Source organism: Lagopus muta, chromosome 3 (assembly GCF_023343835.1).
Source record: "Lagopus muta isolate bLagMut1 chromosome 3, bLagMut1 primary, whole genome shotgun sequence".
Taxonomy (NCBI): Eukaryota; Metazoa; Chordata; class Aves; order Galliformes; family Phasianidae; genus Lagopus; species Lagopus muta.
The window spans coordinates 17642661-17667232 of NC_064435.1; the positions used below are offsets into that span (position 1 = coordinate 17642661).

Consider the following 24572-nt stretch of genomic DNA (forward strand, 5'->3'; position numbering starts at 1 on the left):
CAGCCCGCTCCGTCCTCTCGAACGCGGGCGCCGCCGGGAAATGCAGTCTCCGCCCGGCTCGGCCCGCGGCTCCCGGCTCGCGGCGGCGCTCAGCTCCGAACTACCGCTCCCGGCGTGCGCGCGGCTCTTCCCGCGGTGCTGCGCGGCGGTGTCGCGCGCTGCCCGCGTCCGGCATGGAGGGCGCCGCGCACTGCTCGCTGGAGACCAAGCGCCTGCTCCTGGACCCCAAGTTCGAGGGCTACAAGCTGTCCCTGGAGCCGCTGGCCTGCTACCAGCTGGAGCTGGACGCGGGTGAGGAGCGGGGCCGGTGATTTGGGGCGCTTCCGTGGCTCGACCCGATTTCTCGTTGCGATTGAGCAGCGGCGCCTTCCTGCCGCACGAAGAGCCGAGCGGCGGCACGGCGCCACGCTGCAGCGGGCTGCCCGCCGAGCCGGGATCAGTGCGTGTGTGCAGCCGGCCTTCGGGTCGGGCATGCGCGGTTGGACCGCGGCGGCGGCCGGGGCGGTTCGGTGCGTGCTGTCTGGAATTAGACGTGTGTTAGAATTAGAGGCATACGCATGAAATTAATGCCTCACGCGATCCCCTGCATAAAAGCCCTTTGTCTTCCTTTGCTCGTAGTTCAGACGTGGATGCTCAGACTGTTCATGACCTTGCTTTCTCTGCTGTGCGGTATCAGCATGTGAGTTGCTGAGCTGTTAGTGCGATGATTCACTCAGTTCTCATTTCACCCAGAAGAACACTGACAGAATCACATGGGGTGCATGCCTAACTCCGTGTCCCGTAAGCTCTCTCAGCGTTGTGGCTTTGTTGGTGTGTGATGTGCAGGTCAGATGTAAGGTGCATGAAGTAGCCTTTTTTATAAGAGCACAGTGCAGTATGCAGCTTGGGCAGGCTGGTGTCTATATTCACTGGACGATACACCCGACTTCTGGGCTACCTGCTATGTGTTGCTGTAGATTTGTGTTCAGTACATTATTTTAATAGCAGGGCAGAAAGGTACACTGTGTGTGAGTTGTGTCTTAAAGGATGAGTGAGTGAAGATGAGGTGATACCATTGTATACTGGGAAGTGTAATGAGAGTAACATTTTGTTATGTAGTGTAACATTGCCCTTTGTCACGATGTTGTTCTTACTGTGATGTTTTGTGTGTAAGGTGATCAGGGATGCTTTGTGGTTCTCAGATATGTGTACTGCATACCTATTTTAAATTGAGGACTCAATATTTTCGTTGAAGAGTTTGAATTATGGAGCTTCTAATGCCTCTAGTCCATTCAGGTATTTGGCATAACAGTTACAGTAACCTTTGTGGTATAAATTTGGTGTATATCTGTTCTCTTTTCTTGGTCTTCTTACTATAACACGGAGATCCAGACTTGTCTTCAGTCCTTACTTGCCAGTCCGACTAAATATAAATACCAAATTGCTTATTCTGTTCTCTGCTTTTGTGTATATGCACTTATTTTTCTTTTTTGTTTTTCTTTTGATTACTAATGTGAAATATAAACCAAACTAAGCCCAGTCAGTCTTCTAGATGACTTTTTTTGCTGTGTTTCAACCTGTCTTTGGACCATACTGATGGCTCACTCTCTCTGCTGTTTTTCTGCTTACTTCAGGGCACTTTCCTTTTAGTGCAGAGATGGTCTGTACCTGAACTTTGTGTTTTCTGCTATCAATGGTCTGCATTTATGTTAGATTGATGGCTTGCTTCCATACTTTGACTTGCATCTTGGGCAGAAGTTATGGGTTGAGCTACCTGTAAAACCAAATGAGATAAAAATTGACGCATGAAATTGATGCAGATCTACGTTATTGGAAAAGGAGAATGTGCAGCTGCTGGACACCTTATGCTGGCTGTCACACTCATGTGGACTACAGCAGCCTTCATTTTCTGACTGCTATACAAAGCTTAGTATTCAGTGCTAATTTGTCTGCAACTGTCAAACTGTGGTTGCCGTGAATTTGCTAGTCAAATGTGCAAGTGAAGCAGAAAGAAATTTCTAATAGCTTTCTATTTATTTATTGGATCTGATAGTGGAGAACAAGTTCATAGTGAATATCTTAAATTATAATGGTGGAAAAGAATGGTGAAATTCTGTTATTATACACTCCCTTTTAGATGCTGTAATTAGCTTGTTCTTTGCCCATTTGTTGCTTGGTTGCTCCCTATTCTGTCCCAGTTCTCCTGAACTTCCACAAACATTTTTCTGATCTCTCATCCTGGTACTTCAACTAGTGAGTCCCACGGTATTACTGCTTTAATACCCAGCTCTTCACCCTAAACGTATGTATTTCTCCTTTTCTTTAGTTTTTCTCCTTATTTTCCTTAGTTCCTGATATTTAGGTTTAGGTCTTAGGCCTTGTATAACTGTTCTTGTGTTGTACTTTAATTTCTCGAGAAGGAAAAAAATGATGTATAGGTATATAACTACATTAATGAAGATGGTTCCTACAGCAGGCACAAGTCAGTACGAGCTGTTTTGACAGTGATGTTCTCACAAATGCCTCACCAGTTTTTGGGTATTGTTTGATTTTTAGGTTCACTTGAGTGTGCAATAGATGCCATGTATGTTCATATCTGTGCTAGTAATTTGATCCAGCGAAAATACTTCATGAAATGGTATCTGAAAGGAAAGCATGCTTGTTTTCAGCAAGCTGTGTGCTTATTAGAAGTAAACTTCTGCATTCAGTCTATTAACACCTGCTACAGTATGCTAAGAAAGTCTTGTACTTTTGGTTAGCAACAAAATGATGCTGCCATTAACAGTGAAAACATGCTTGCTCGGAGAAAACTGATTCTGAGATAGAAGGATCTGTGTGTGCTGACCACTGGTACTAGAGAATAAATTCATGGACTGTCTTTCGCTAGTAAAGAGTGTACATGAAATACTAAATTCCTTCCACTGGGTGGCATTGCAAAACAAAATATGATATAAAGGTCCCAAAATAATGTGTTGATAAAATTAGTTTACATATTTTACAGTATTTTGAAGTCACTGTGATGTGTTCAGTAGAATATATGAAAATGCAGAGTTATTATTTCACACATTTTCCACTCTTTTTTTTCAAGTTCTACTGATTATAGAATCATAGAACTGCTCATGTTGGATAAGACCTTAAAGATCAACAAGTCCAACCACAGCCTAACCATGCTACCCAAACTCTAACAACCCTCTGCTAAATCTTGTCCCTGAGCACCGCATCCAAGTGTTTTTAAACACATCCAGGCATGGTGACTCAACCACCTCCTTGGGGAGCCTGTTCCAGTGTTTAGCAACCTTTACAGTAGAGAAGTTTTTCCTGATATCCAACCTAAACTTACCCTGGTCCAACTTGAGGCCATTTCCCCTTATCCTGTCACCTGTCAGCAGTGAGAAGAGACCAACCCTGCTCTCGCTGTAAGCACCTTTCAGATATTAGAAGAGAGCAACGCGGTCTCCTCTCGGCCTTCTTTTCCCCAGGCTAAACAGCCCAGTTCCTTCAGTCTCTCCTCATAGGGCATATTCTCCAAGCCCTTCACAAGCCCTGTTGCTCTTCTTTGGATTGCTCCAGCACCTCAATGTCCTTTCTGTACTGAGATGCCCAAAACTGAACATAGAACTCAAGGTGAGGCCTTGAGTGCTGAGTACAGGGGCAGGATGACTTCCCTAGTCCTGCTCACCCACTCCATTCCTGATACAAGCCAGGGCTTCACTATTTGTTTAAAGAATGAGTCTAACTTTTTACAGCTTTTTATGCAGAGATTTTTTTTTTCAGGGCAGGATAATAATAAGATCAGATTACGCTAGGGATAATTTGTTCCTTTCATTGATTCTTATGAATTGCTTTGTACATTTTCCTTTTGTTTTTAAGTAGATTTGGTATTAGTGAAAATCTTGGCTTAATTAGCTGGGAAATATTTTGAGTCAAATTAATTATTTTTTCAGTCATGGAGCTGGTGACCTACAATTCTAGACAAGTGACATAATTTTGCTAGTCTGAAATACCACACCTCACTGCAGTTGTTGGGTGATAATACTGAAAGCTGAGATTTAATTTATATATACATTCCTTCTCTTTGCTGGTATGGCGGAGTATGAATTAATGTTCTTTGGTTTCTGTAGTGCAAATTTGTTTATGAGAAACTGGAATAAGACTGTGTATTATTCTGTAGGAGAAGCTGTCATAAATTGCTGCTTGTTAGTTGAACTCAAAAAGTTGGAGCTATTGAATTAGTCTGTCCTAGATTCAGTTCCTTTTTTAAAAACAAGCAAAAAAACTTTTATGTGAATAAGGTGATTTTCTCATTAAGTATTTCTCTTTTTTTCTTCTCATTTTATTAGCTTCTATTTTGCCAAATAGAACCCTTAATTAATTTTTCACATTTTTTCCAAGGACCATCAAGAAGACTTGAACTGTGAAGGCTGCAGAAAGGAAGGAATGTAACTCCATCATAGTGTAAAATCTTCTATAACTGTCTGAGCGCAAGATATGTGAAGCAGATGGCATTTGTGCACAGATTTTACTTGATCACAGAATGAGCCTCAATTAATCTAATGATTTATTGGCAGAAATATGTATATACAGGATACATTCTGTAAGCTGTTGATAACCATATTTGAAGTGTTACGTGGAAATCCAGTACACATTTGTTTGCTTTCCAGGTTTAAAATCACATATGGTATAGTTTCTGACTTCTACTTATGAAGAGTTAATTGCATAATTCATCTTAAGAGATTTGGATCTCTTTTTACCAACTCCTATTATGCAGGGCTTGTCAGAATAACCAGCTGGAAAACTCAAGGACAGGGACTTTGTTCATGCTTTTTCATTCTTTATAGAGTTTATAATCCTACAGCTAAGCCATGGTGTATTGTTCCAAAAAATTTTCTTGGAAAGTTCTGAATTGCTTTAGGAAGCAGCCAGTTTTAACTGTTTTCAATATTTATATATATTTTAGTTAAAATTCTACTAGCAGCAATGTGCCTGGGGGGAGGGAAGGGTAGAAAACAAAATAAGACAACCTTAGCTTTTCTGTGTTGAAAACACTCACATGTTTCAGCATGTGAATTGTAGTTCCTGACTACAAGTATACCTGCCTATGCAGAAAGGAAATGAGATGTACTTGATTTCACTGGAAATCTTGGATTATATTTGTTTTTGTCTTTAATTGTTTGCAGAACATTCACATTGCCTTTCATCTTGTTAGTAAAATATCTGTGGTAAAGACTGTTTGTCCAAACAGTTTTAAAACACATTTTCATAGCACAACTTTTTAATTTCTTTTACAATGTAATTTACTGTAAAATATTCTAATTAGTTAAAGTAGAAATTGGAGTGGGTAGCATCTTTCACATTATGGCAGGTATATTTTCTTAACTCTTTTTTTTTTTTATTTTAACATTGTAGCTTTTTTCTTCTAGCCATGTCTTAGGAAAGAGTAATTATTAATTGCAGAGATGCTGAAATCTCTCCACTGTGGTGAATATGAATAATGAGTTGAGTTGAGTGGAATTAATGCTCTTGGTTTGCAAACATCAACAATGATTAGGAAACTAATTGCTAATTATGCCATCATTTTACAAACATTTTATACAGTATGACTGGAATATTTATTCTTAATTAATCAGACAGTTGTCTTGCATAGTTTTCTACGACCCCTGTTAATAGCCAGTGTCTCTAATGGGATCAGTTTTGAGCCCATAGTGATTATCCGATTGGTGATATGTGTTGTGATAGCTATTCAGTGGCACTCATTGTTTTGGAAAATGAACTACAGTTTGAAGTAATCATTGCAATAAGTGGAATAAAATACTGCTTCTTGAGTAGGTTTTAAATATATGCTAAAGAAAGGTGTAAGGAGTCCAAGGTGAGGACTTCTGGATAGAGTTGTGAATGGTTCCAGTGAACACGGTGTGAAGATTACTTTGCTGTGTTTCTGAGCAGAAAAAGAAAAATTTGGAAGTTATAAAAGTGGTAATTAAAATAACTAATATGGCCTTAAAATCACAGAATTGTTTCAGTTGGAAGGGAGGCTTAAAGTCATCTAGTTCAACTCCCGTGCAATGAACAGGGGCACCTATAGCTCAGAGCCACATCCAGCCAATGTCTCCTAGGTCAGGGCATCCACCGTCTCTCTGGGCAACCTCTTTCAGTGCTCACCAGCCTTACTGTAAAAGATTTCTCTCCTATATCCAAAAACCTGCTTCCTTATATCCTTCTCATTGCTTTGTTAATCTCCCTTTACTGTGGGTCTGAAGCTTACTCATCATGGGCAGACAGTTTACTTGTAAGTTTCTGAAGGATTTTTCTTGTTATGTCAAGTTTGAAATAAACTTCTTACAGAGAAACTATGGGTCCTGGGATGTCTCAGTGGAGACTGAGTAGTGCCAGTCTGTTGGAGACCATTTTAGAAGGATACACTAGATCTTTGCCACTGTCTTCACTTGAACTTGGAGATTTTCTGTATTTTGAGATGTTGAAACTACTCAGTCTCTGAATAGATGTGGAGAAGGAAGAAGGAATTGCAGCTAATTTAAATAACTTGCTTAGTTTTATGCAAATAATTCCAGCTAAGATTACTGCTAGCTGTGGAGAAGTTTTCAGTTTGCTCAAGTGGGTGGCTGTAAGTAGCATGCTGCCTATCCTGAAGAAGGTACTATTATTAGTGAACAGCCGTTCTTTGCAGACTCCTTCAGATAGAGAAAACTTGCATTGAAATTTTGATGGTATCTTGGAGATTGCTGTAGATTTCTTCAGCATCATTGTAGGTGCTAGGAACATACTTGTTCAGTAATGACCATGCACTAATTATGTTTAATAGTGTCTTAATTGTTTGCTTTGCAGTTGCTGATAGCATGATTCAGAGTTCAAGATTATGAAATTCACATAGTTAGAAGGTATTTCTTTTGTCCACTGTTTGCTTAGACTTATGGTTGAGCAGAATTATTTTGTTTTCTTTAGTACAGTATATGTATCAGGAATGTTTTGTAGTCTTTACAAGTAGGCTTAAAAGTAGATTTTACAAGGTTCTTGCTTTGTGCTTCCGTTTTTGTGAGGGCATTTAATAAAGTAGAGAGACCTCAACAGATGTTGGGAATAGTCAGTGTAGGTGACTGTAAATGGTAATGGTGATTACGTTACTGCGGTGAGTGATTGTGGTGCCCTTCAGTGTGCAGGACCTGCTTTCCAAGTTCATAGTGATACTGTTTGTTGTTTGACTACATATGCATAATATGTTTTCCTTCAAATAAACTAGGCCTACGGGCTATAGATGGATTAATTATTTTAAAATTATTAATTTAAGTGTTAACTTATTAAATTATATTCAGAAATATTGTTCAAATAATTTCTCTCTCTTTTCATCTTCCAGCTGTAGCAGAAGTGAAACTTCGTGATGATCAATATACCCTTGACCACATGCGTGCTTTTGGCATGTACAACTATCTTCACCTTGACTCCTGGTACCAGGATAATGTTTACTACATTGACCAATTTGGAAGGGTTATGAACTTGTCAGTGACTCTGGTAAGCAGAAACTTATTTTTAGAATAACTGAATTTGAATAGGTGTGGATTGATAAAGTAGAAAACAGATCAAGGAGATTCCAGATGCAAAACTGGAAGGGAAGCTACTGCCAGGAAGAGAGGTAGATTGACAAAAATGGGGTTTGCTAGGGGGATGAAAAGATTTTAAATGAAAATTTCTGAAATTTTTCATTAATAATAGTTTACTAGTATTGCACTGTATTAATACTATGTGTTATTCCTTCATGGAGAGGATAAACATATGGTCTCAAGCTGAAGAAAAGAGCAGGTACTTCTTATGCAATTGCCAGAGTTTTCTCAGCTATTTTGTTTGATGTTTGCTAATTTGAAAATCCAATAATTGTAGATAGAAGGAGAGAAAAGCTCTCCTTCTATTTATAGAATAAATATATATATAAATATATATATATTATATATTTATATATATAAATATATATATATATAAATAAATATATATATAAATATATATTTATTTAAATATGTGATTTAGAATTATAAATGAAAGCACATGTAGACCAATAGTGTAATCTGTGTATGGCTGGATGGAGGCAAAAAGCACTTGTGTCTGAACATGAGCCAGCAGTGCGCTCTGGCAGCTCGAAAGGCAAATGGGATCCTGGGCTCCATCAGGAGAGGGGTGGCCAGCAGGGACAGGGAGGTGATTGTCCCTCTCTACTCGGCTCTTGTGAGGCCCCATCTGGAGTACTGTGTCCAGGTGTGGAGCCCTCAGTACAAGAAAGACATTGAGATTTTGGAAAGGGTCCAGAGGAGGGCGACTAAGATGATCAGGGGGCTGGAGCACCTCCCCTATGAGGACAGGCTGAGGGAGTTGGGCTTGTTCAGCCTGGAGAAGAGAAGGCTGCGGGGTGACCTCATTGCAGCCTATCAATACCTGAAGGGAACCTACACCCAGGAGGGGAGTAAACTCTTCAAAAGGGCTGACAACAGCAGGACTAGGGGAAATGGTTTTAAGTTGAAGGAGGGAAGATTTAGGTTGGATGTTAGAGGGAAGTTCTTTACTAGGAGAGTGGTTAGGCCCTGGAACGGGCTGCCCAGGGAGGTTGTGGATGCCCCGTCCTTGGACGTGTTTAAGGCCAGGTTGGACGGGGTCCTGGGCAACCTGATCTGAATGTGTATGTTTGGTGGCCCTGCTAGGCAGGGGGGTTGGAACTACATGATCCTTGGGGTCCCTTCCAACCCGGGTGATTCTGTGATTCTGTCCCTGGGCAAATTTGAAATAGAGAATAAGCTAGACCAAGTCAGAAAAACATGGCAGTTCTCTGCTTTTATACTGATAACATTGACTGTCTTACACAGTCAGTTTTCTTGAGGCACTTGAATGCCTAAGTGCCCTGATTCCACTGCAGAGCCATTCTTTCTTTTCAAGCTGAGAAAACATGGCTGCATGGATACTGTCTTTCTGATATAGATAGTTGTAGTCCTTGCTTGTTAAGGAACAGAAGACTTATCCATGGCAATTTTACAGCTATCACAATGTCTTCTTAGCTGAATTTGTAATTTAGAATAAGATTAATTCACTGATGATTTTGACTTGTACCCTATTGAGTAATAAAGGTGTACTCACAGTTTTTTTACCAATAAGTATGTTTTTTTTGTTGTTGTTTTCATGATGATTTGACTCAGTCCTTCTGAATCAAATACATCTTCATCTATCAAGAATGAAAAGTAATCCAGAATTGTATATTAGCTAATTTGAATAACAGTACTTCATTTATAACCAGTTACTAGTCTCCCTGAAGACTTTCAAGGCAAGGCTGGATCAAGCCCTGGGCAACCTGATGTAGCTGTGTTGTCCCTGATCATTGCAGGGGAATCAATTTAGATGGCCCTCAAAGGTCCCTTCTAGCTCTAAGTATTCCATGATTCTATGATTCTATTAGAATTCTATGTTGAGAAAGGTAATAACATGTAGATGCTTCCCAAGATAGTTCTATCACTAACTGATTCAAGGCAGCTGTTAGATTTTTATTTTCAAGAGAAAAATTTTCAAGAAAGTTAAATGTTGTTGATGCACTATTGTGCTACCAGAATGTCAAGTAAATGGCTGCCATTTTGTGTCCTAATCTGCAGTACAGTGCTGTTTTGCAGAATAAATGTCTTTGCACACATATAAAAAGGAATTTCTATTCAGAAACATTAACAAAGCTTCTCTTCTCAAAAGTGCCTGTGCATATATTAGTGACATCTATGTTATAAATAATATTGTTTTAAGTAAGTACAGTTTACAAGTTAACAGAAGGCACTATTGTACTGAACTCTCTTTAGCTGATGATGAAGCAGGCTAATATGCTTATCCCAAATCCAAACTGAAAGATGTTTGTTTTTTTTTAACAAGTAACTTCAAATAGTTCTGATACCTATTTTTCCTGCAAGTTTGATTTTTGTTGGGAGATATGTTGCAGTTATACTTAAATGACAAATTCACCTTGCAACTTTGGTGTTTAAGAAGATATCATCTGTTAATGTTATGTTGTGATGCCCAAAACTACACTCAGTGGTTGAGGTGAGGTCGCATCATCACAGAGCAGAATGGAACAATCCCTTCTCTTGCCCTCCTCAGTGCTGGGCACGATGCACCCCAGGGCATGGTTGGTCCTTTTGGCTGCCAGGGCACACTGCTGACTTGTATTCAACTTCAGTCAAACAGAACTCCCAAATCCCTTGCCATTGGGCTGCTCTCCTGCTTCTCATTCCCCAGCCTTTACAAAGTCAGGTTTGCTCTCTTCCAGGCACAGAATCTGGCACTTGCCCTTGTTCAGCTTCATTCAGTTGATGATTGCCCAGCTTTCTAATTTGTCAGCAGCTCTCTGCAAGGCCTGTTTACTCTCAAGTGTCAACAGTTCCTCCCATTTTATCTGCAGACTCAATAGTAGTGAGCATCAAAAGGAAGGTTATTGTAAGAGCATTTTCTTTCTTTCTTTCCTTTTAGGTGGGAGGCTTTGTGATATGAAGACTTTTTTTAATTAAAGTTTCCAAAATTGTTGACTCCTGTCACTCCTCTTTAGTGTTGATAAATCTAATGTGGGCTTTAGAAGATTAAGTGATTGACAGTTGATAGTTTTTTAAAACAAAATTACATCCATAACTAATTGAAACTTACTGTTATGATTCACTTGAAGGCTGTCAGAAGTGTGGTCTTCTGCAGTGTTGCATAGCATATCCCTGTAATTCATAGTTCCGGGCCTGAAGCTTTTTCTTTCCGCAATTTGCATTCTTCATTCCTGTTCACAGCAATTATACAACTTGTTACAGTGGAATGCTTTTATTTCAGAAGATACTGCCTTTCAGTAAAACCTTAAGAAATTCTAGTAGAAGATGAGGATGTCGAAAGTGCTTGGGTGTGGAGTGTGTTTTTTCTTTCTTTCTTTATAATTCTTTCATTCTCCCTTCCTGAATGTGTTCTAAATTAGGTGAATAATTGAAGGGTTGCAGCGATGCAACTGAATCTACAGAGTGATCCTGAATGCTACTAGTAATTATAAATCTAATTTTCATCTTTTCTATTGCAGATTTTCTAAATTGCCCTTGTGCCTTTTCGTAGGGAACAGTAATCTCTAATACAAATTCAAGTAGGCCCAAAAGACAATCAGGCTGTTTGTCATCTGATCTTTTTTACTGATGCTTATTAACACGGTACTTACCCAAATCCAATTTATCTTGCCTAACTTTGAACATGTTCTAGCTGCATATCTGATTTTAATAACATTTGGAAAATATGATAGATTTGAAATTGTCTCTAATATGATAGTCTCAAAAAAAAGGATATGTCATGCTTGCATGCACAAACGTGCTCTTTCTGTGTTATATATATGTGAACAAGTTGAATAAGAAAGAGGGCTGAAGTTTGTTTTAGTTTAAAAGCCCTTGTAAATGCACTTTTTGAGTACAATTCTATGGGTTTTATTTCACTTAAGGTCTCCAGGTTCTTATTGGGAGTAAAATTGTGTGAGGTGAATGATAAATTATACAGGAATGTTAGGAGAAAAGAAGTAAAAGTTTTTAAAATGCAAAATGTAAATTAGTACTGTGAATTTAAAGAAAAAAAAAAAAAAGGTGTTGAAATACCAATTATAAAATACTTATGTTTTCAGTAAACAGATTGAATACTAAAATTCTACCACCTTTTCCTCATATGTGGAAGTGATGCTTGCCTACCTATGTTTTTCCCAATAGGCTCAATTACGTGAACTGGTGAATTGCTGTTGAAGTTTGTTGTTCATTTTTCTGCAGTGGTGAATTTGATTAGAACTTCATGGTAATGGTAGTGGGAGCACGGTTGGACTAGATGATCTTGTAGGTCCCTTCCAACCTTGTGATTCTGTGATTCATAAAGTGACTCTGCTTATAGGATACTGCTCTGCAAAAGCCAAGAGAAGTTTTCAGGCTACCTACAGATTTGACAGCTTACGACGATCGCCTTTGTGCCTCAATATACTTCTCGTCTTCCACATGGGTTACCATTTCTGATGGAACAGGAAGACTATATTTAATTAAGTCAGGCAAACGTGGAAACAGTACATCGGAAAAGTGGGAGGTAAGTCTTAAATTAACACGCTAAAGAATTGTACATTTACCAAATAATTCTTACTCCTGCAATTAATACGAGAAGCACACCCATATAATGTTATTAAAAAAAATTAAGCTTTCAATCTTAACTCTGTGGCATTGATAAAGTATTGTGTCCAAGCATAAAGATCATGTGAATTATTTCTTTATGTGAAAAAAAACTGTAAAATTCAAATGGTTGAATGGAAACAGCCTTTTGACTGAAAAAGAATCTGTCTAAACAGATTCGCTAAGCAGAGCGAGTGTTTCTAAATAGGTGACTCCACACCTGTCAAACTGAACTTCTTATGAGAACCATTTTCTCTTTCCCGTCTCTATTTTTATGGGTCAGCCTAGGTTTTCCTTCCACTATCACTTATTGTTAATTATTTCCTCTGACCTGTGGAGTAATAAATATTTTTTTAAATGCCTGAAATTATTGTCAATCAAGCTAAAGCTAATTTTCGTTTTATGTTAGGGAGCTTCTAGATTGCTTGTGCTGATGTAATTGCACTTGAAACGTTCAACATTTAATTTATCCTGTCTTAAAAGTGTGTCCACAGTGACTAGAATAAAATTTAAAGAAAACTGATGATTAAAAAGCTTTTATAATTAACCCCGAAGGCTTTATGCAGAGTAGGTGTAATCTAAATTGTAATATTTCCACATCTCTGGGAGAGAAAATTTTCATGCTGTACACTTAGCTCTGGAAAATTATTGGTGTTTGGTATTTTTTATTTAACTTGGTGGTGGTTACATTTCTCATTATTAAATAGTTTACAAAATCATTTCTTTTAAACCATCTTGAGCTTCAGCTACTATAAGTTTTGGTCTATTATTTCTCTTCATTTCTGAAAGATGAATTTGATATTAAATTACCACATTTTTCATGCAACTTTTTAATTAGAGGACAGTTTTCTACACAGTCAAGGAGTTTTTAATATTGGCAGGAAGTCAAGTGTATACCTGAAGTGGAGGATTTCAGCATGTGGAGCAGCTCCTTCCCCTGTGCAGTTTGAGAGTTCAGTCAAAAGGAAGCTGGTTATCCTGTGCTTCAACGCAGACATTTTTGTAGAGTTTTGTGCTTTATCTAATGGAGCATTTCAATCATTCTATAATATAGACAATAATAAAAATACTTCAGAACACTTTCTTGATAGCCAGGGGAGGAAGTACCAGAAATACATAGAATAGTTCTGTTAGAAGAGGGCTTTAGGGAGCATCTAGTCTAACTCCATTAGCACTTCAGAGCTAACCAAAAGTTGATGTGATTTGTGGCAAGCAAATTTTGGTTGTTTAATGTTCATTGAAGCCTTTCACTAATTTTTGAGTCTTTTAACTTTAACTAACTAACCTTTTACCACCATTTTGTCTTCCAGATTGTGTTTAATGAAGAACTAGGCAGTCCATTTATTATAGTACACAGTGTTTCATATGTAAAATCTGATAAACATTCAGTAGCTGTGCTGCTGCTTAGGGTAGAAAAAGATGAGTTGGACACAAAAGGAAGTGGATTTCATATTACTTTGGAATGGGTTACATTTGTGGAGATGAACAAAGCGGGTAAGTGTTCTAAATTTGTGTTATTGGTGGATAAAGGAAAAAAAAAACTTAAACCTAACAAAACCAAAAAAACACTGCAAAAGAAAAACAATGATTATGTTTTCATTCATTGTTTTAAATGTTGATTGTTCCTCAATTTCTGATGTTTGCATCCCAACAAAGCTGTCGTCAGATTTTAAATTCATTTTGAGTTCAAGTTCTCACTTGTAGACCTACAGTGTGACAAACATTTGGAAGACAGGAAGGGATAAACTTCTGCATGTGTGTAGTTAAGGTAATTAGAAAACAAGCTAAGAACACTACTTTGTGACATTATGAGATGAAATTCCCATTTAGCTCTGTCTAGTAAAATCTAAGTTCAAAACTATTTCTAATTAATATCTTCTGTACTTTTCAAAATGTTGTACGAGTGGTTAATTGTACAATGTAGACTTACTTAATTTGGTCATCTGTCTAATCTGAGGTCATCTGTTGATGCAGGTTCCCCAGCTGCCTGTAGTCCAGCAACCATATAGATGAAATCTTGCTCTGCCTTGGATTAGAATGGCTATATCTATTCTACTAATAGCTCCTTGCTTACACTTTTTAGAGCAGAGGAGGGGACTTTAACTGAACCAGAACTGAACAAGGACTAGAATTACACTGTAGACTGGTTCTTGTTCCTTACTCTATTTCTAAACTAACTTTTAGCATGTAAGGTAACTTTTTAAGGGCACCCAAATTATACCTGGTTTATCCATTATTGTCTGTATTGTACTGTGACATTGATATTTCTGTAAACTTATCACTGAGGTGAACCCAGACACTTTGGAATACTAGAGTGGTACAGAAGAATTTTTACCATTGTGATCTGGTCTTGTCTAATGTCTCTACTAATAAATTCCCAGTATTGTTTTTTTTCTTTCTCTTTTTCAAGTAAGGCTGTAGTCACAAGAACAGCAAATTCTTTCAAGGAAGAGGTGAAGGATATATGTGAAAAATCAAACCTTTAATATTAGAGATAATATTATTACGTGTCAGAATTTGGTCATATTGTTATTAATTGCTAAAAATCCATTTGTACAATCTGTTGTTACAGACAGTTGATCAAATACTGAGGGCTCTGAGTCCAGTTAGGTTTTGAACAACAAGCTCTAGAACCTATGACTTTACCTATGTTTTAAATCATCGGTATTCATATGTTTGGGAGCACACTCCTTGATGCCAATAGCTGATAACTAGAATCTCCTCAGCTTTTATAAAACACAGGCCTTCAAAAGTGAAGGCAGGCATTTTCTGTTAAGGGTGAAGTGTTATCCAGAAGCTGTGTTGTTGGTTCTCAAGCTCATATATCAGCTCTAAAAATGTTTGGAAGGCCTGTTTCTACAGAGGCTGAGAGTACTTTTGTTAATTGCTGAGCTAGCTGTAATTAAAGAAGACATCATAAGAAAAAAGGACAATGTTAAATTAATTTTAGGAACTACATATATCCTAAAGTCACTGAAAAAGAGATTTCCTTTTAAAGTACTGTTATCTAACTTGTAGGATTGCTTAGCGTTTTTAAGTGTAATGAGGTTCTTGTACAAGAATTTCATCCCCTAGAAAAATATACTGCTCAATTTTTTTTTCTCCATGTTATAGATGAACATAGGTATGAAATCTACAAAAGGAGAATTTTACAGGGAAAATCGGTCCCCCATTATGCATCAATAGAGCCAGGTGGAGATGGTCTAATGATTATATCCTACAAACCATTCAAATTTGTACAAGAAAAGGAAGAAATTTTAGAAGAAAATGACGATAAGAAAACAACAAATGAAAAGAAAGGTAAACCTTATTTGACAGTTTATGATAGATTGCTCTCTGTTTTGGCTAAGAAAAGAGCTTGTTTGGAAATCCTAGCAAACGTTAGTCTTAATATCTGCCTGAAATGTTTTTTTTTTTTTTCTTGATCCATTTATTTATTTCTTTATTTTATGGACAGATGGACTTTAATGCGTTTGTCTTCTTCCTGGAAAGTTATATTGTGCATAAGCCTAGGTGGGAAACAGTTGACAAAGGAGGCACATAAAGAATTTCTTTGACCCAAGGATAAAGGCATTTTGCCAAGAGACTGTACTGATTGTTTGCTAATAGTTGAGATGTTTAGACAAAAGTTAGGCTGCCTAAATTCAAGGATCTAGCTGAAGTACTCAAATGAAGAAATCAGTTTTCATAGATAAAACAAGGGGATGACACCCAAACAGTTGAGAGTGAAGCTCCCGCAAGGAGTTGTTCAGCAGTTTAGAAAAAAATAACTGACATCAACAAAAGACTACTTTTCTTCTGTTAAACCAGAGCAAAATGAACAAACTTAAATTTTAATCCTAAATGTCACTCAGCTCTGTAATATGGATATCTGTGTTGCTGCACTATTTCCAATTTGATTTTTGTTTCTGATTATGAGAGGTTGGTTACTGAACCTATTTTAACTGAATAATGCTAGCACAATACCAGCTCCAAACAGAGTTCACTTAATGCGTATGGGTGCACATATGTTGTTTCCCAACTCAGGAGGGCCATCTGTGATGCGTGGAGCTGCGATATCTTAAGAGATCTTATGATGGCACAGAAATGTAATGTCAGAGAAAGTAGTGAAACCTGAACTTCGATTTCAGGAGGAAGTCTAATTCCTCTTTAAGAAAGAGTTTGTCTTTTCAGAAACCTAGTGTAGCTATCGTTTCAGTTGCACGGTTCTATAGAACTGCAAGCAAAATAGATACCAAATAATGAAACAAAATGCACTGGCAGTAGAACTCTGATTTTTAGAAGAGCTTACAACAGTATATGAACTGTTAAGGTGGTTATGTTACTCACTGTCATTTTGGCTTTTCCCTTTGTTCTTTTGTGTTCTGCCTTGTACGTGCTTTATTGCTAATCAGGTAATCTAGAAGGTAGTGCAAAGGAAAAAAAAAAAGTCAAGGACATTTGGTTTGGTCTCATTCTTTTATCTTATTAATTAAGACCAGATACAGTCTGCATCAAATGTAAGATTTTTAAGGACTGTCACATCTCATCTTAACAGTTTCTGTGAATCGTATTTGTATCATTTGTGACTATTCTACTTCAGACAGGAAACTCACGGTGACAGGTGTAAGAGCACTTCCAGAGCTTCAGCTGCTGACATGATCAACCAAATATTGAACTGTGACAATGTGGAGAACTTCTAAAGCATTTCAGAAAATGAGTCCATCCAAACTTTATTTCTCCTCTAAGTCTCAGGGAAATTTTAAAAGAAAATGAATACACTTGTAGTTATGTTTTCCGTGGGTATATTTTCACTACTCAATCATGCTGTCACAGCCTTCTTCATGGAACAGAATAATTTCAGTTGGAAAGCACCTACAAAAATCTCCAAGTCCAACTGTCAGGAGTACTTTGGGGCCAGTCCAAAGTTAAAAAGTATTAGGAGCATTACTGAAATGCTTCCTAAATATGGGCAGCCACAGGGCAGCAGCCACCTCTCTAGGAAGCCTGTTCCCATGTCTCACTACCTTCTCAGTAAAAACTTTTTCTTAATTCTTAGTGCAGCTTTGAGGCACTCCCATCTGTCCTGACAAGAGATGAGCACCTCTCCACTTGCCGTTCTCAGGAAGTTGTAGAGAGCAGTGAGGTGACCCCTCAACCTTCATTTTTCTCCAGGCTTAACAAACTCGGCGTCCTCATCCACTCCTGATTGAACACGTCCTCTAGCCTTTAACCACCTTTTTTGCTTTCCTGTTTAAGTATTTTTCATAGAAAGGCAGTTTTTCTGGAAGTTTAATAATTAAGATAGGCATCGGGCAGATTGTAGACCCAGAAGCAAAATTCAGTTATTACCTCTTGGCAGGCAATTCTATTTCATCTTTGTCAAGTGAGGCAAATGAAGACTGTTTGGTCTTTTAAAACCATTTCTGTTTAATAGTCAGTGTGACTTCTGGCAAAATAGATGAGGGAAAAATGTTCATGTTTCTGAATAGCTTATATCCCTGAGTATGGAGTAGCTTGTCATAACTATCATAGTACTGGTGTCTCTTTGAGTTATTGATCACTAATGCTTCAGTGTACTGAAATACACTTTAGATACCAATTTCATAAGGCCGCAATAACTGTAGAGTAATATCTAATGTCCATTTGATAACTCCATCAACATATTTGAGTACAGACGTTAACAGAAGTTGTTTGCTAGATAAGTGACACATATTAATTTGATTGTTTAAAAAGAAGTTTCTGTCTAATAATCAGGATGTATTTTAAATAAATTGTTTGCAATAGAAGTTAATCTCCATTCTTTCCCAAGTCTCAGTTCTGTCTCATCCAGCGTTACATGCTGTAGAATCTAGGACAGTTTTAATGTAGATGGTATTTTGCTGTGTGTTTTCAATTGTAGATCCTCTCTATTACTGGCAACAGACTGAAGATGATCTGACAATAACAGTTAACATTCCTCAGGACGTCACTAAGGATGACATAAAAGTACACTTTTCCCCTGACAACATATGTGTTACATTGAAAGACCAGCCTGCTTTGATGGAAGGAAAATTATATTCATCTGTGGACCATGAAAGCTGCACTTGGATAATTAAAGAGAACAAAAGGTGTTGTATATGATTTTAAGGTTTACTATTGCTAGGAATTGATTTCAAGTGTATATCATATTTGGCTTCTGGGCCTCCTGGGAATTGAGTTATTTATTGCTAGACACTGAGCTTGTCCTTTCAGGCATTTACCTCCTCTGCTGAAAATTGCTCGCTGGCTTCTGCAGTTCTGTCTCAGTTCTGTTCCTTTAGCTCGTTATGAAAGTAATTCCTTCTTATAGTTACTTATTTACGAAGTTACATGACAAGCTGTTTTATACAGTGACATAGAACAGCATTTTCAAACTGAAAAAATCTATTTAAAAAAAAGTTGTATGTATAACTGTCTTCCATATTGTCCTGGTATCAAAGCAGGAAACTCAAGGCTTTCCACAAGCATGAGTGTGTTTTATTTGTTTTATTTGGCTTTGAGAAATCACTTGTCCTTCTTCTGGGTTTGTCTGTATTTTTAATAAATATTTTCAGTTAATATAGTTTATTTTTTATAAGGTGAATTCTAATTGTTTCTGTTGTATGGCTTTCTGTAACAATTCAGTTCTCAAATCTACATTCAGAGCTTTTTTTTGACTGCCATCTGAAAAAGATTCATGTATTACTTGTTGGCTTCTGTTTGCATTTTAGCTTGGAAATTTTTCTAATTAAGAAAAATGAGGGACCACGATGGCCAGAGCTAATAGTTGGTGACACAAAAGGGGAATTTGTTATGGATTCTTCCCAGTGCGCTGAAATAAGTGAGTCTCTGATGCATCTGACTTCTGAAGTAATGGTAAGAAGTTGAAAATAAAACATTTAACATATTTGCATATTTGTGTATTATTTTTTTCTTGATATCCAAGTGACGTAGCTCTTCAGTTCATTTACTGTTCAGAATCCTAGACTACATTCAATTTTGTCTGAGATTGTTAACAAACTAATGGCACTGGAGTTACGACTGTGTTCTGAACTGTAATATGGTCACAGGGGACTGAATTTAGCACACATAATAGTGTCTCTGCACCAAAATATAGAAATCTGATTAAACTGAAAAACAGATTTTGTTCCCACCACTTGTTATGGGCCAATTTAAAAGCAGTTAATTGAAGTAATTTTTAAGGATGTCTGTTTATTGTTTGTCAGTAGATTAGCAGCAATTTTATGCTGTCTTTCTAGAGATGCTGTGCTTGCCTTACGTTGACTGAGTGTAAATGACATGCTTTGCTAAGTTTTTGCTTTTTGTAAAGGCATGACTCATGAACTTTCTGGCATGTGGTTATAGAGAAAATCTTTACTTAAAATATATTTTTTAACTGCTGTTTGTTTAATACTTAACATTTTGGTTTAATTAAGAATTGGCATTTCATCTAAAACTTGTGAACTGTGACTCTCAGGATCTTGATTTAATACTTTTGGATTACTACTTTTTTGAAGAAGGCTGTAAAATTAAAGTAAATGCTGTTTAGTGTTTAAATTGATTTCACTCCTTTCTCACATGCTATTTGTGGGCAAAATACTGTAGTGTATCTTCTGAACTTCAAATTTTTGCTTTTGCAACCTGTTTTAAGATGATTTTTGTTGCAACTTTTCAGCTTGTGTGCAGTAATTATCACATTAGAAAACAAAAATAATAAAAACCCTGGGAAGTTTTTGTGTAAAGTAAATGTTCAGTATTTAGTTTCAGTGAAATTTGTGTTTTATATATATATACACATATATATATACTAAAAGCATGGATTCTTTTCAGTCATCTGAAGTGTTTATGACAATGCTGTTTACCTGAAAGCTTCTTTTCTAAAGCTAAGAAGATAAGAACAATAAATCATAAAGTTTGGCAGAGGAGAGTTGAACCCCAACATTTATCCTGCTCTGTTTTAAGTCTTGCACATATATGATGCCTTTCATGTTTTCTGTCATTTAAGGAATTTTCTTTGTCATTTCTTCCTGTCAGTTTTCTTTAAACTTAGGTTGTCAAAGTATTCAAATGCAAGGAAACAAACACACAAAAATAACCCCTGTGCTGAGCTCCTTTTACTTTGTGTACTGATTCAAAATGAAAGTTCTCACTAATCAACTGAATGGATGCAGAAATGACCACATGAATTCAAGAGCTCCATGTCAGATGAACTGAGCATTAGTGCCCTGTCTAATCTTTCTTTGTACATTGTTTGGCCTCAACTTCCAGACTATACTAGCTGCCAAAATGGTGTCATTTTTCTTGTTCAAGAAGCAACATTAATTCATAATTAATAAGAAAGTGTATATTTGTGTCCTCTGTTAAATATATATATATATACAGAGAGAGAGAGACTCAGATACTAAGTATACTTACATGAACTTTTCTTTCAGAATCCAGATCCTGAAAAGGAAAATCCACCTTGTAATGCACAAGAATTAGAAGAATGTGATGCTTTTCTTGAAGATGGCGCAAGTTTGTGCAGATTTGATGGCAATACCTTGAAGGTTACTCATGTAGTAAGTGCTGCAAATTATTACTGAAATACTTTAAAAAATTCATTTTCTGGTATGAAAGGTGAATTCTTTTATCAGAACAAATCCTTGAAATCACATATATGATGGCTGAAACACACCACCCACTGTCTCACTGTGCTCACATCCACTGTTTGGTCTCCATAAATCATAGAATCATAGAAGTCACCAAGGTTGGAAAAGACCTAAAAGATCATCCAGTCCAAGCGTTCACCTATTCCCAATAGCTCCCACTAAACCATGTCCCTCAACACAGCATCCAGCCTTTCCTTGAACACCCCCAGGCTCGGTGACTCCACCACCTCCCTGGGCAGTCCATTCCAGTGCCTGACCACCCTTTCTGAAAAGTAATACTTCCTCTTGTCCAGGATGCTCAGCTAGCTTTGATTAATGCCACTGGGTTCCATTTTTCCTGCGTGGAGGAATTCAGAGATACACCTTTGCTTAATACCCATTTCCATGTCAGACACCATTTTGTCAGACTGCCCCTCTGCTTCCATCTGTCACGCAGCAACAACATGTAAGGGAATATTGGGGGGAAGGTTCAGCCTCTACTGCCATACCACCAGCATTTGCTTATAACATCGTGTGCTGACGCTGTAAAGTAGGAAGCATTACTTTCAATTTTGATATAATAAGGAGGCTGCTATTACTGTGATTTTAGATATGTATATGTACTTTCACAAACAAGCTGATTGAAAAAGCAAAGTTATGCCAAAATAATGATAAAACGGAGTCCTTTCAGGAGCGCAGAATTCTTGCTCGTTCCATACCTCGTATTTTTCTCAGTAACTTTTCATATAGCCTACTAGAAAGTTGCATTTTTTTGCTAAGTTACTACCTTACTATAGTTCAGTTAGAGCTTAATCTGGTCTGTTGCTGAAAGGAAGAAACAAAATAGTCATCTGAGAACACTGCAAGTTAAGTTGAGTTTTTTTCCATTCATTTGTTTTTTCAAGATGCCTCTACTAAACTTTTTTCCAAGATGTCTCTAAGCACTGGTGTTGCAACTCATTGCTACCTTGTGTCATTTAAAGTATGTTTAGAACAACATCCTCTGTTGTACAGAAAATGTTGTGGGTACAGAATAAGATTCTGAATCTAATTTCACTTTTCTTCATAAAACTCTAGAAAAATTGTTGAGGATACATCTTACAGACTGTGGTTTTAAGTAACCTTCCTCAATTTCTACATCTGAAAAGATGTGTTCTTGCTACTTTATGAGATAGTAGAAAGTTTGACACACCAGTACTACGCAGACTTTTTATTTTCACATGCAAAATTAGTTATTGCAGCAAGCTCAATATCCTTAAAAACTATTATTACTCTTTCGTACTCTTTTATATGTTTCATTTGTTAATTAATAAAATTAGTAATGTTGAATGCAAAGTATGTCTTTATTGATAATCTGTTTCTGTACATGTAAGAGAATATTTTGGAATTTAGGCTGGGAAGTCAGAGTATTGTAGTATTCAGCCTGTACATCAGTTTTCCAAATCTGCTTTTAGATAAGCAGGTGTCCTTAAGGGTTATTTGCGTCACAGAGAAGGAATTTTTGCTTCCTCATTTGTCCACTAATTGTAGTATTTAGTTTGAAGGTAATTGGGATAGGTAGCTGTGCTTGTCTTGCCTTTCTTACAATCATTCCTTGTGAATATAAGTGCTTATTGAATGTTTTTGTCAATCTAGATATGTTTGATGAATGTGGTGCTGATCTGAAATTTAGTAACTGTTTGATTGTGAGCAAATAAAAAACTGTCGACATTTCTTAATTTTAGTATTCTAATTCTTTTTCCAGTGCCATCAACTTCTTTTTTCTTTTTTCTTTCTTTTTTCTTTCTGTTTTTTGCATAGAGACACTATTTCCTTCTCTCTTGGCAATGCAGAAAAACAGTGATTAAAGAGAGAATTGAAAGTTGTAGGTTAGGGTCCTCCTTCCTAGAAAAGTGTTTCTACACAAAACACTCCTGTTTGCTTGCATAATGGACATAATGTTTCCTTAATTGTTATCCCAAGCAACAACTACATGTGTTTGAAGTGTGTTTGCCACCTGTAGTGTATTGGACTGTTGATCAGCATAATGTGTTCAAACATTTTATCAGCTAGCAAACATTAAGCTGTTGAATAAGTAACTCTGGCAACGCATGTGACAGAATCTGCTATTCATGCTTTGAATCAATATTTTGTTTTTCTTTGTTTTCAGATTAATCTTGGAAGCAATCAGTATCTTTTCTCAGTTGTTGCGGATCCCAAAGAAATGCCTTGTTTCTGCCTGAGACATGATGTTGATGCTCTTCTCTGGCAGCCCCACTCTGATCAGCCACAAAACATGTGGGAACACATTGCAACTTTTAATGCTTTAGGTAGGAAGTTGTCATATGGGTCATAAACTTCTGAGACATTCTGTTTGAATATTCAGTATGGCTTGTGTTGATATTTCACTTAATTAAATTTGAAGTAAAAGTTACTGCAATTCTGTCATGTAATAGAATGCTAGCTTAATTTTAGAAAGAGCAGAACATCAGAGGTGTTTGGGGAAAACAAGAGTATTCAGACCATGCAAACACTGTACTGCACAGTAACAAAGGAGAGCTCCTTGGATAAATGATGTAGATTTAAGGATTTGTGAAAGCACGGTCAGCACCTTAGACACAGAAATAATCTGAGAAACATCTTCAGTTCATTGATGACAAGTCTAGTTTTGTATGTGCTTATGGTAAGTGGTCATTAGAATTTTCCCATGTTGTTGCCTTGGGTGATAAGCCTGAACAATTTGAAATGATTGTTTAGTGCTTATTCATATACAAGAGTTAGGAACATCCAATTATGTTGGTGCTCAGCAGGTTCAAAAGAAACCAAAAGAACTATTTCACATAGGCATCTTTATGCTATGAAACCTTCTGCCATAAAACTTTGTGGATGGGGAAATCATAAATTAAAAAAAAAATAAAATCAATCATGATAGGAAGGATCAATTGAGAGCGTAACAGTGCCAGCTCTGGTTCAAGAAGCACCTGAACTTTGAGGTTACAGTGTGTCAGAAACACAGAAAAATGTGACTATGAAGAACCCTCAGTTACTGCTGTATCCTTGCTCTCACACTTAGGAATTTTGTTTTAGCCATTGTTGGAAGCAGAAATAATAAGCTTAAAAGCAGAACATATTGAATATGTATAGATAGAAAAGTAATAATTGCTGTATCAGAGAAAGCAAAATAATCTGCCTGGCCGTGTGCTGTACCTATTAAATAATGGAGATAATCAAATTTCGTTTAAATTAATCCAGTGCAGAATTTGTCTGCTGTGACAATTACAGTCTTCATCTTCTCTAGGTGTGGTCTTGAGCTGTTCTTTTAATAATGTTGTGAGTGTGCCAATTAGTTCCCTCCATCCCCTAGATGTATTTTTTTTTTACCTCATCACTGTTAGATTGCATCTAAAACTAAAGGGAAGATAAGCTGTTTAATTAGATAATTGGATTGGTTCTGGGTTTTTGCAGTGTATTTTTGCAATGTATATATGAGCGATTTTTTAAAGTAGCATGTTATTTTCACTTAAGGCCATATTAAGCTCTAAATATTTTACTTTTATTACAGAAGAATTTAATTTCACAGTTTATTCTTTGTTTACTTGTTTTGAATTGCATTATACTGGAAAAATTAGATGATAAGGACTAAGGCTTTTTCATAGTATTGCTTGTTTCAAGTTTCTATCTAATTTTAAGTAATGTTCTCACGATGTTTTTCTATTGTTTTGAATATAATTATATATTTGAGCTTTTTGTACCCATGGTGTTTTTTTTTTTAATCTTTATCCCTATTTACAGTCATTTTTCTGTATTACATTGAAGTTTACTAACTAGA

At 36.9% G+C, this 24572-nt stretch overlaps 1 protein-coding gene across 1 annotated transcript in view; it reads left to right on the top strand.

Annotated features, from left to right (window-relative positions):
* The first annotated feature begins 63 nt into the window (after window positions 1-63).
* Window positions 64-24572, top strand: part of NUDCD1 (NudC domain containing 1) — a 28104-nt gene continuing 3595 nt past the window's right edge. The window contains exons 1-9 of the mRNA XM_048939509.1: window positions 64-291; window positions 7349-7503; window positions 11893-12078; window positions 13469-13652; window positions 15273-15458; window positions 18040-18247; window positions 18869-19013; window positions 20570-20695; window positions 22914-23073. Of these exons, the coding sequence (XP_048795466.1) occupies window positions 174-291; window positions 7349-7503; window positions 11893-12078; window positions 13469-13652; window positions 15273-15458; window positions 18040-18247; window positions 18869-19013; window positions 20570-20695; window positions 22914-23073 (1468 nt within the window). The 5' untranslated portion in view covers window positions 64-173. The remainder of the gene's footprint in view (window positions 292-7348; window positions 7504-11892; window positions 12079-13468; window positions 13653-15272; window positions 15459-18039; window positions 18248-18868; window positions 19014-20569; window positions 20696-22913; window positions 23074-24572) is intronic.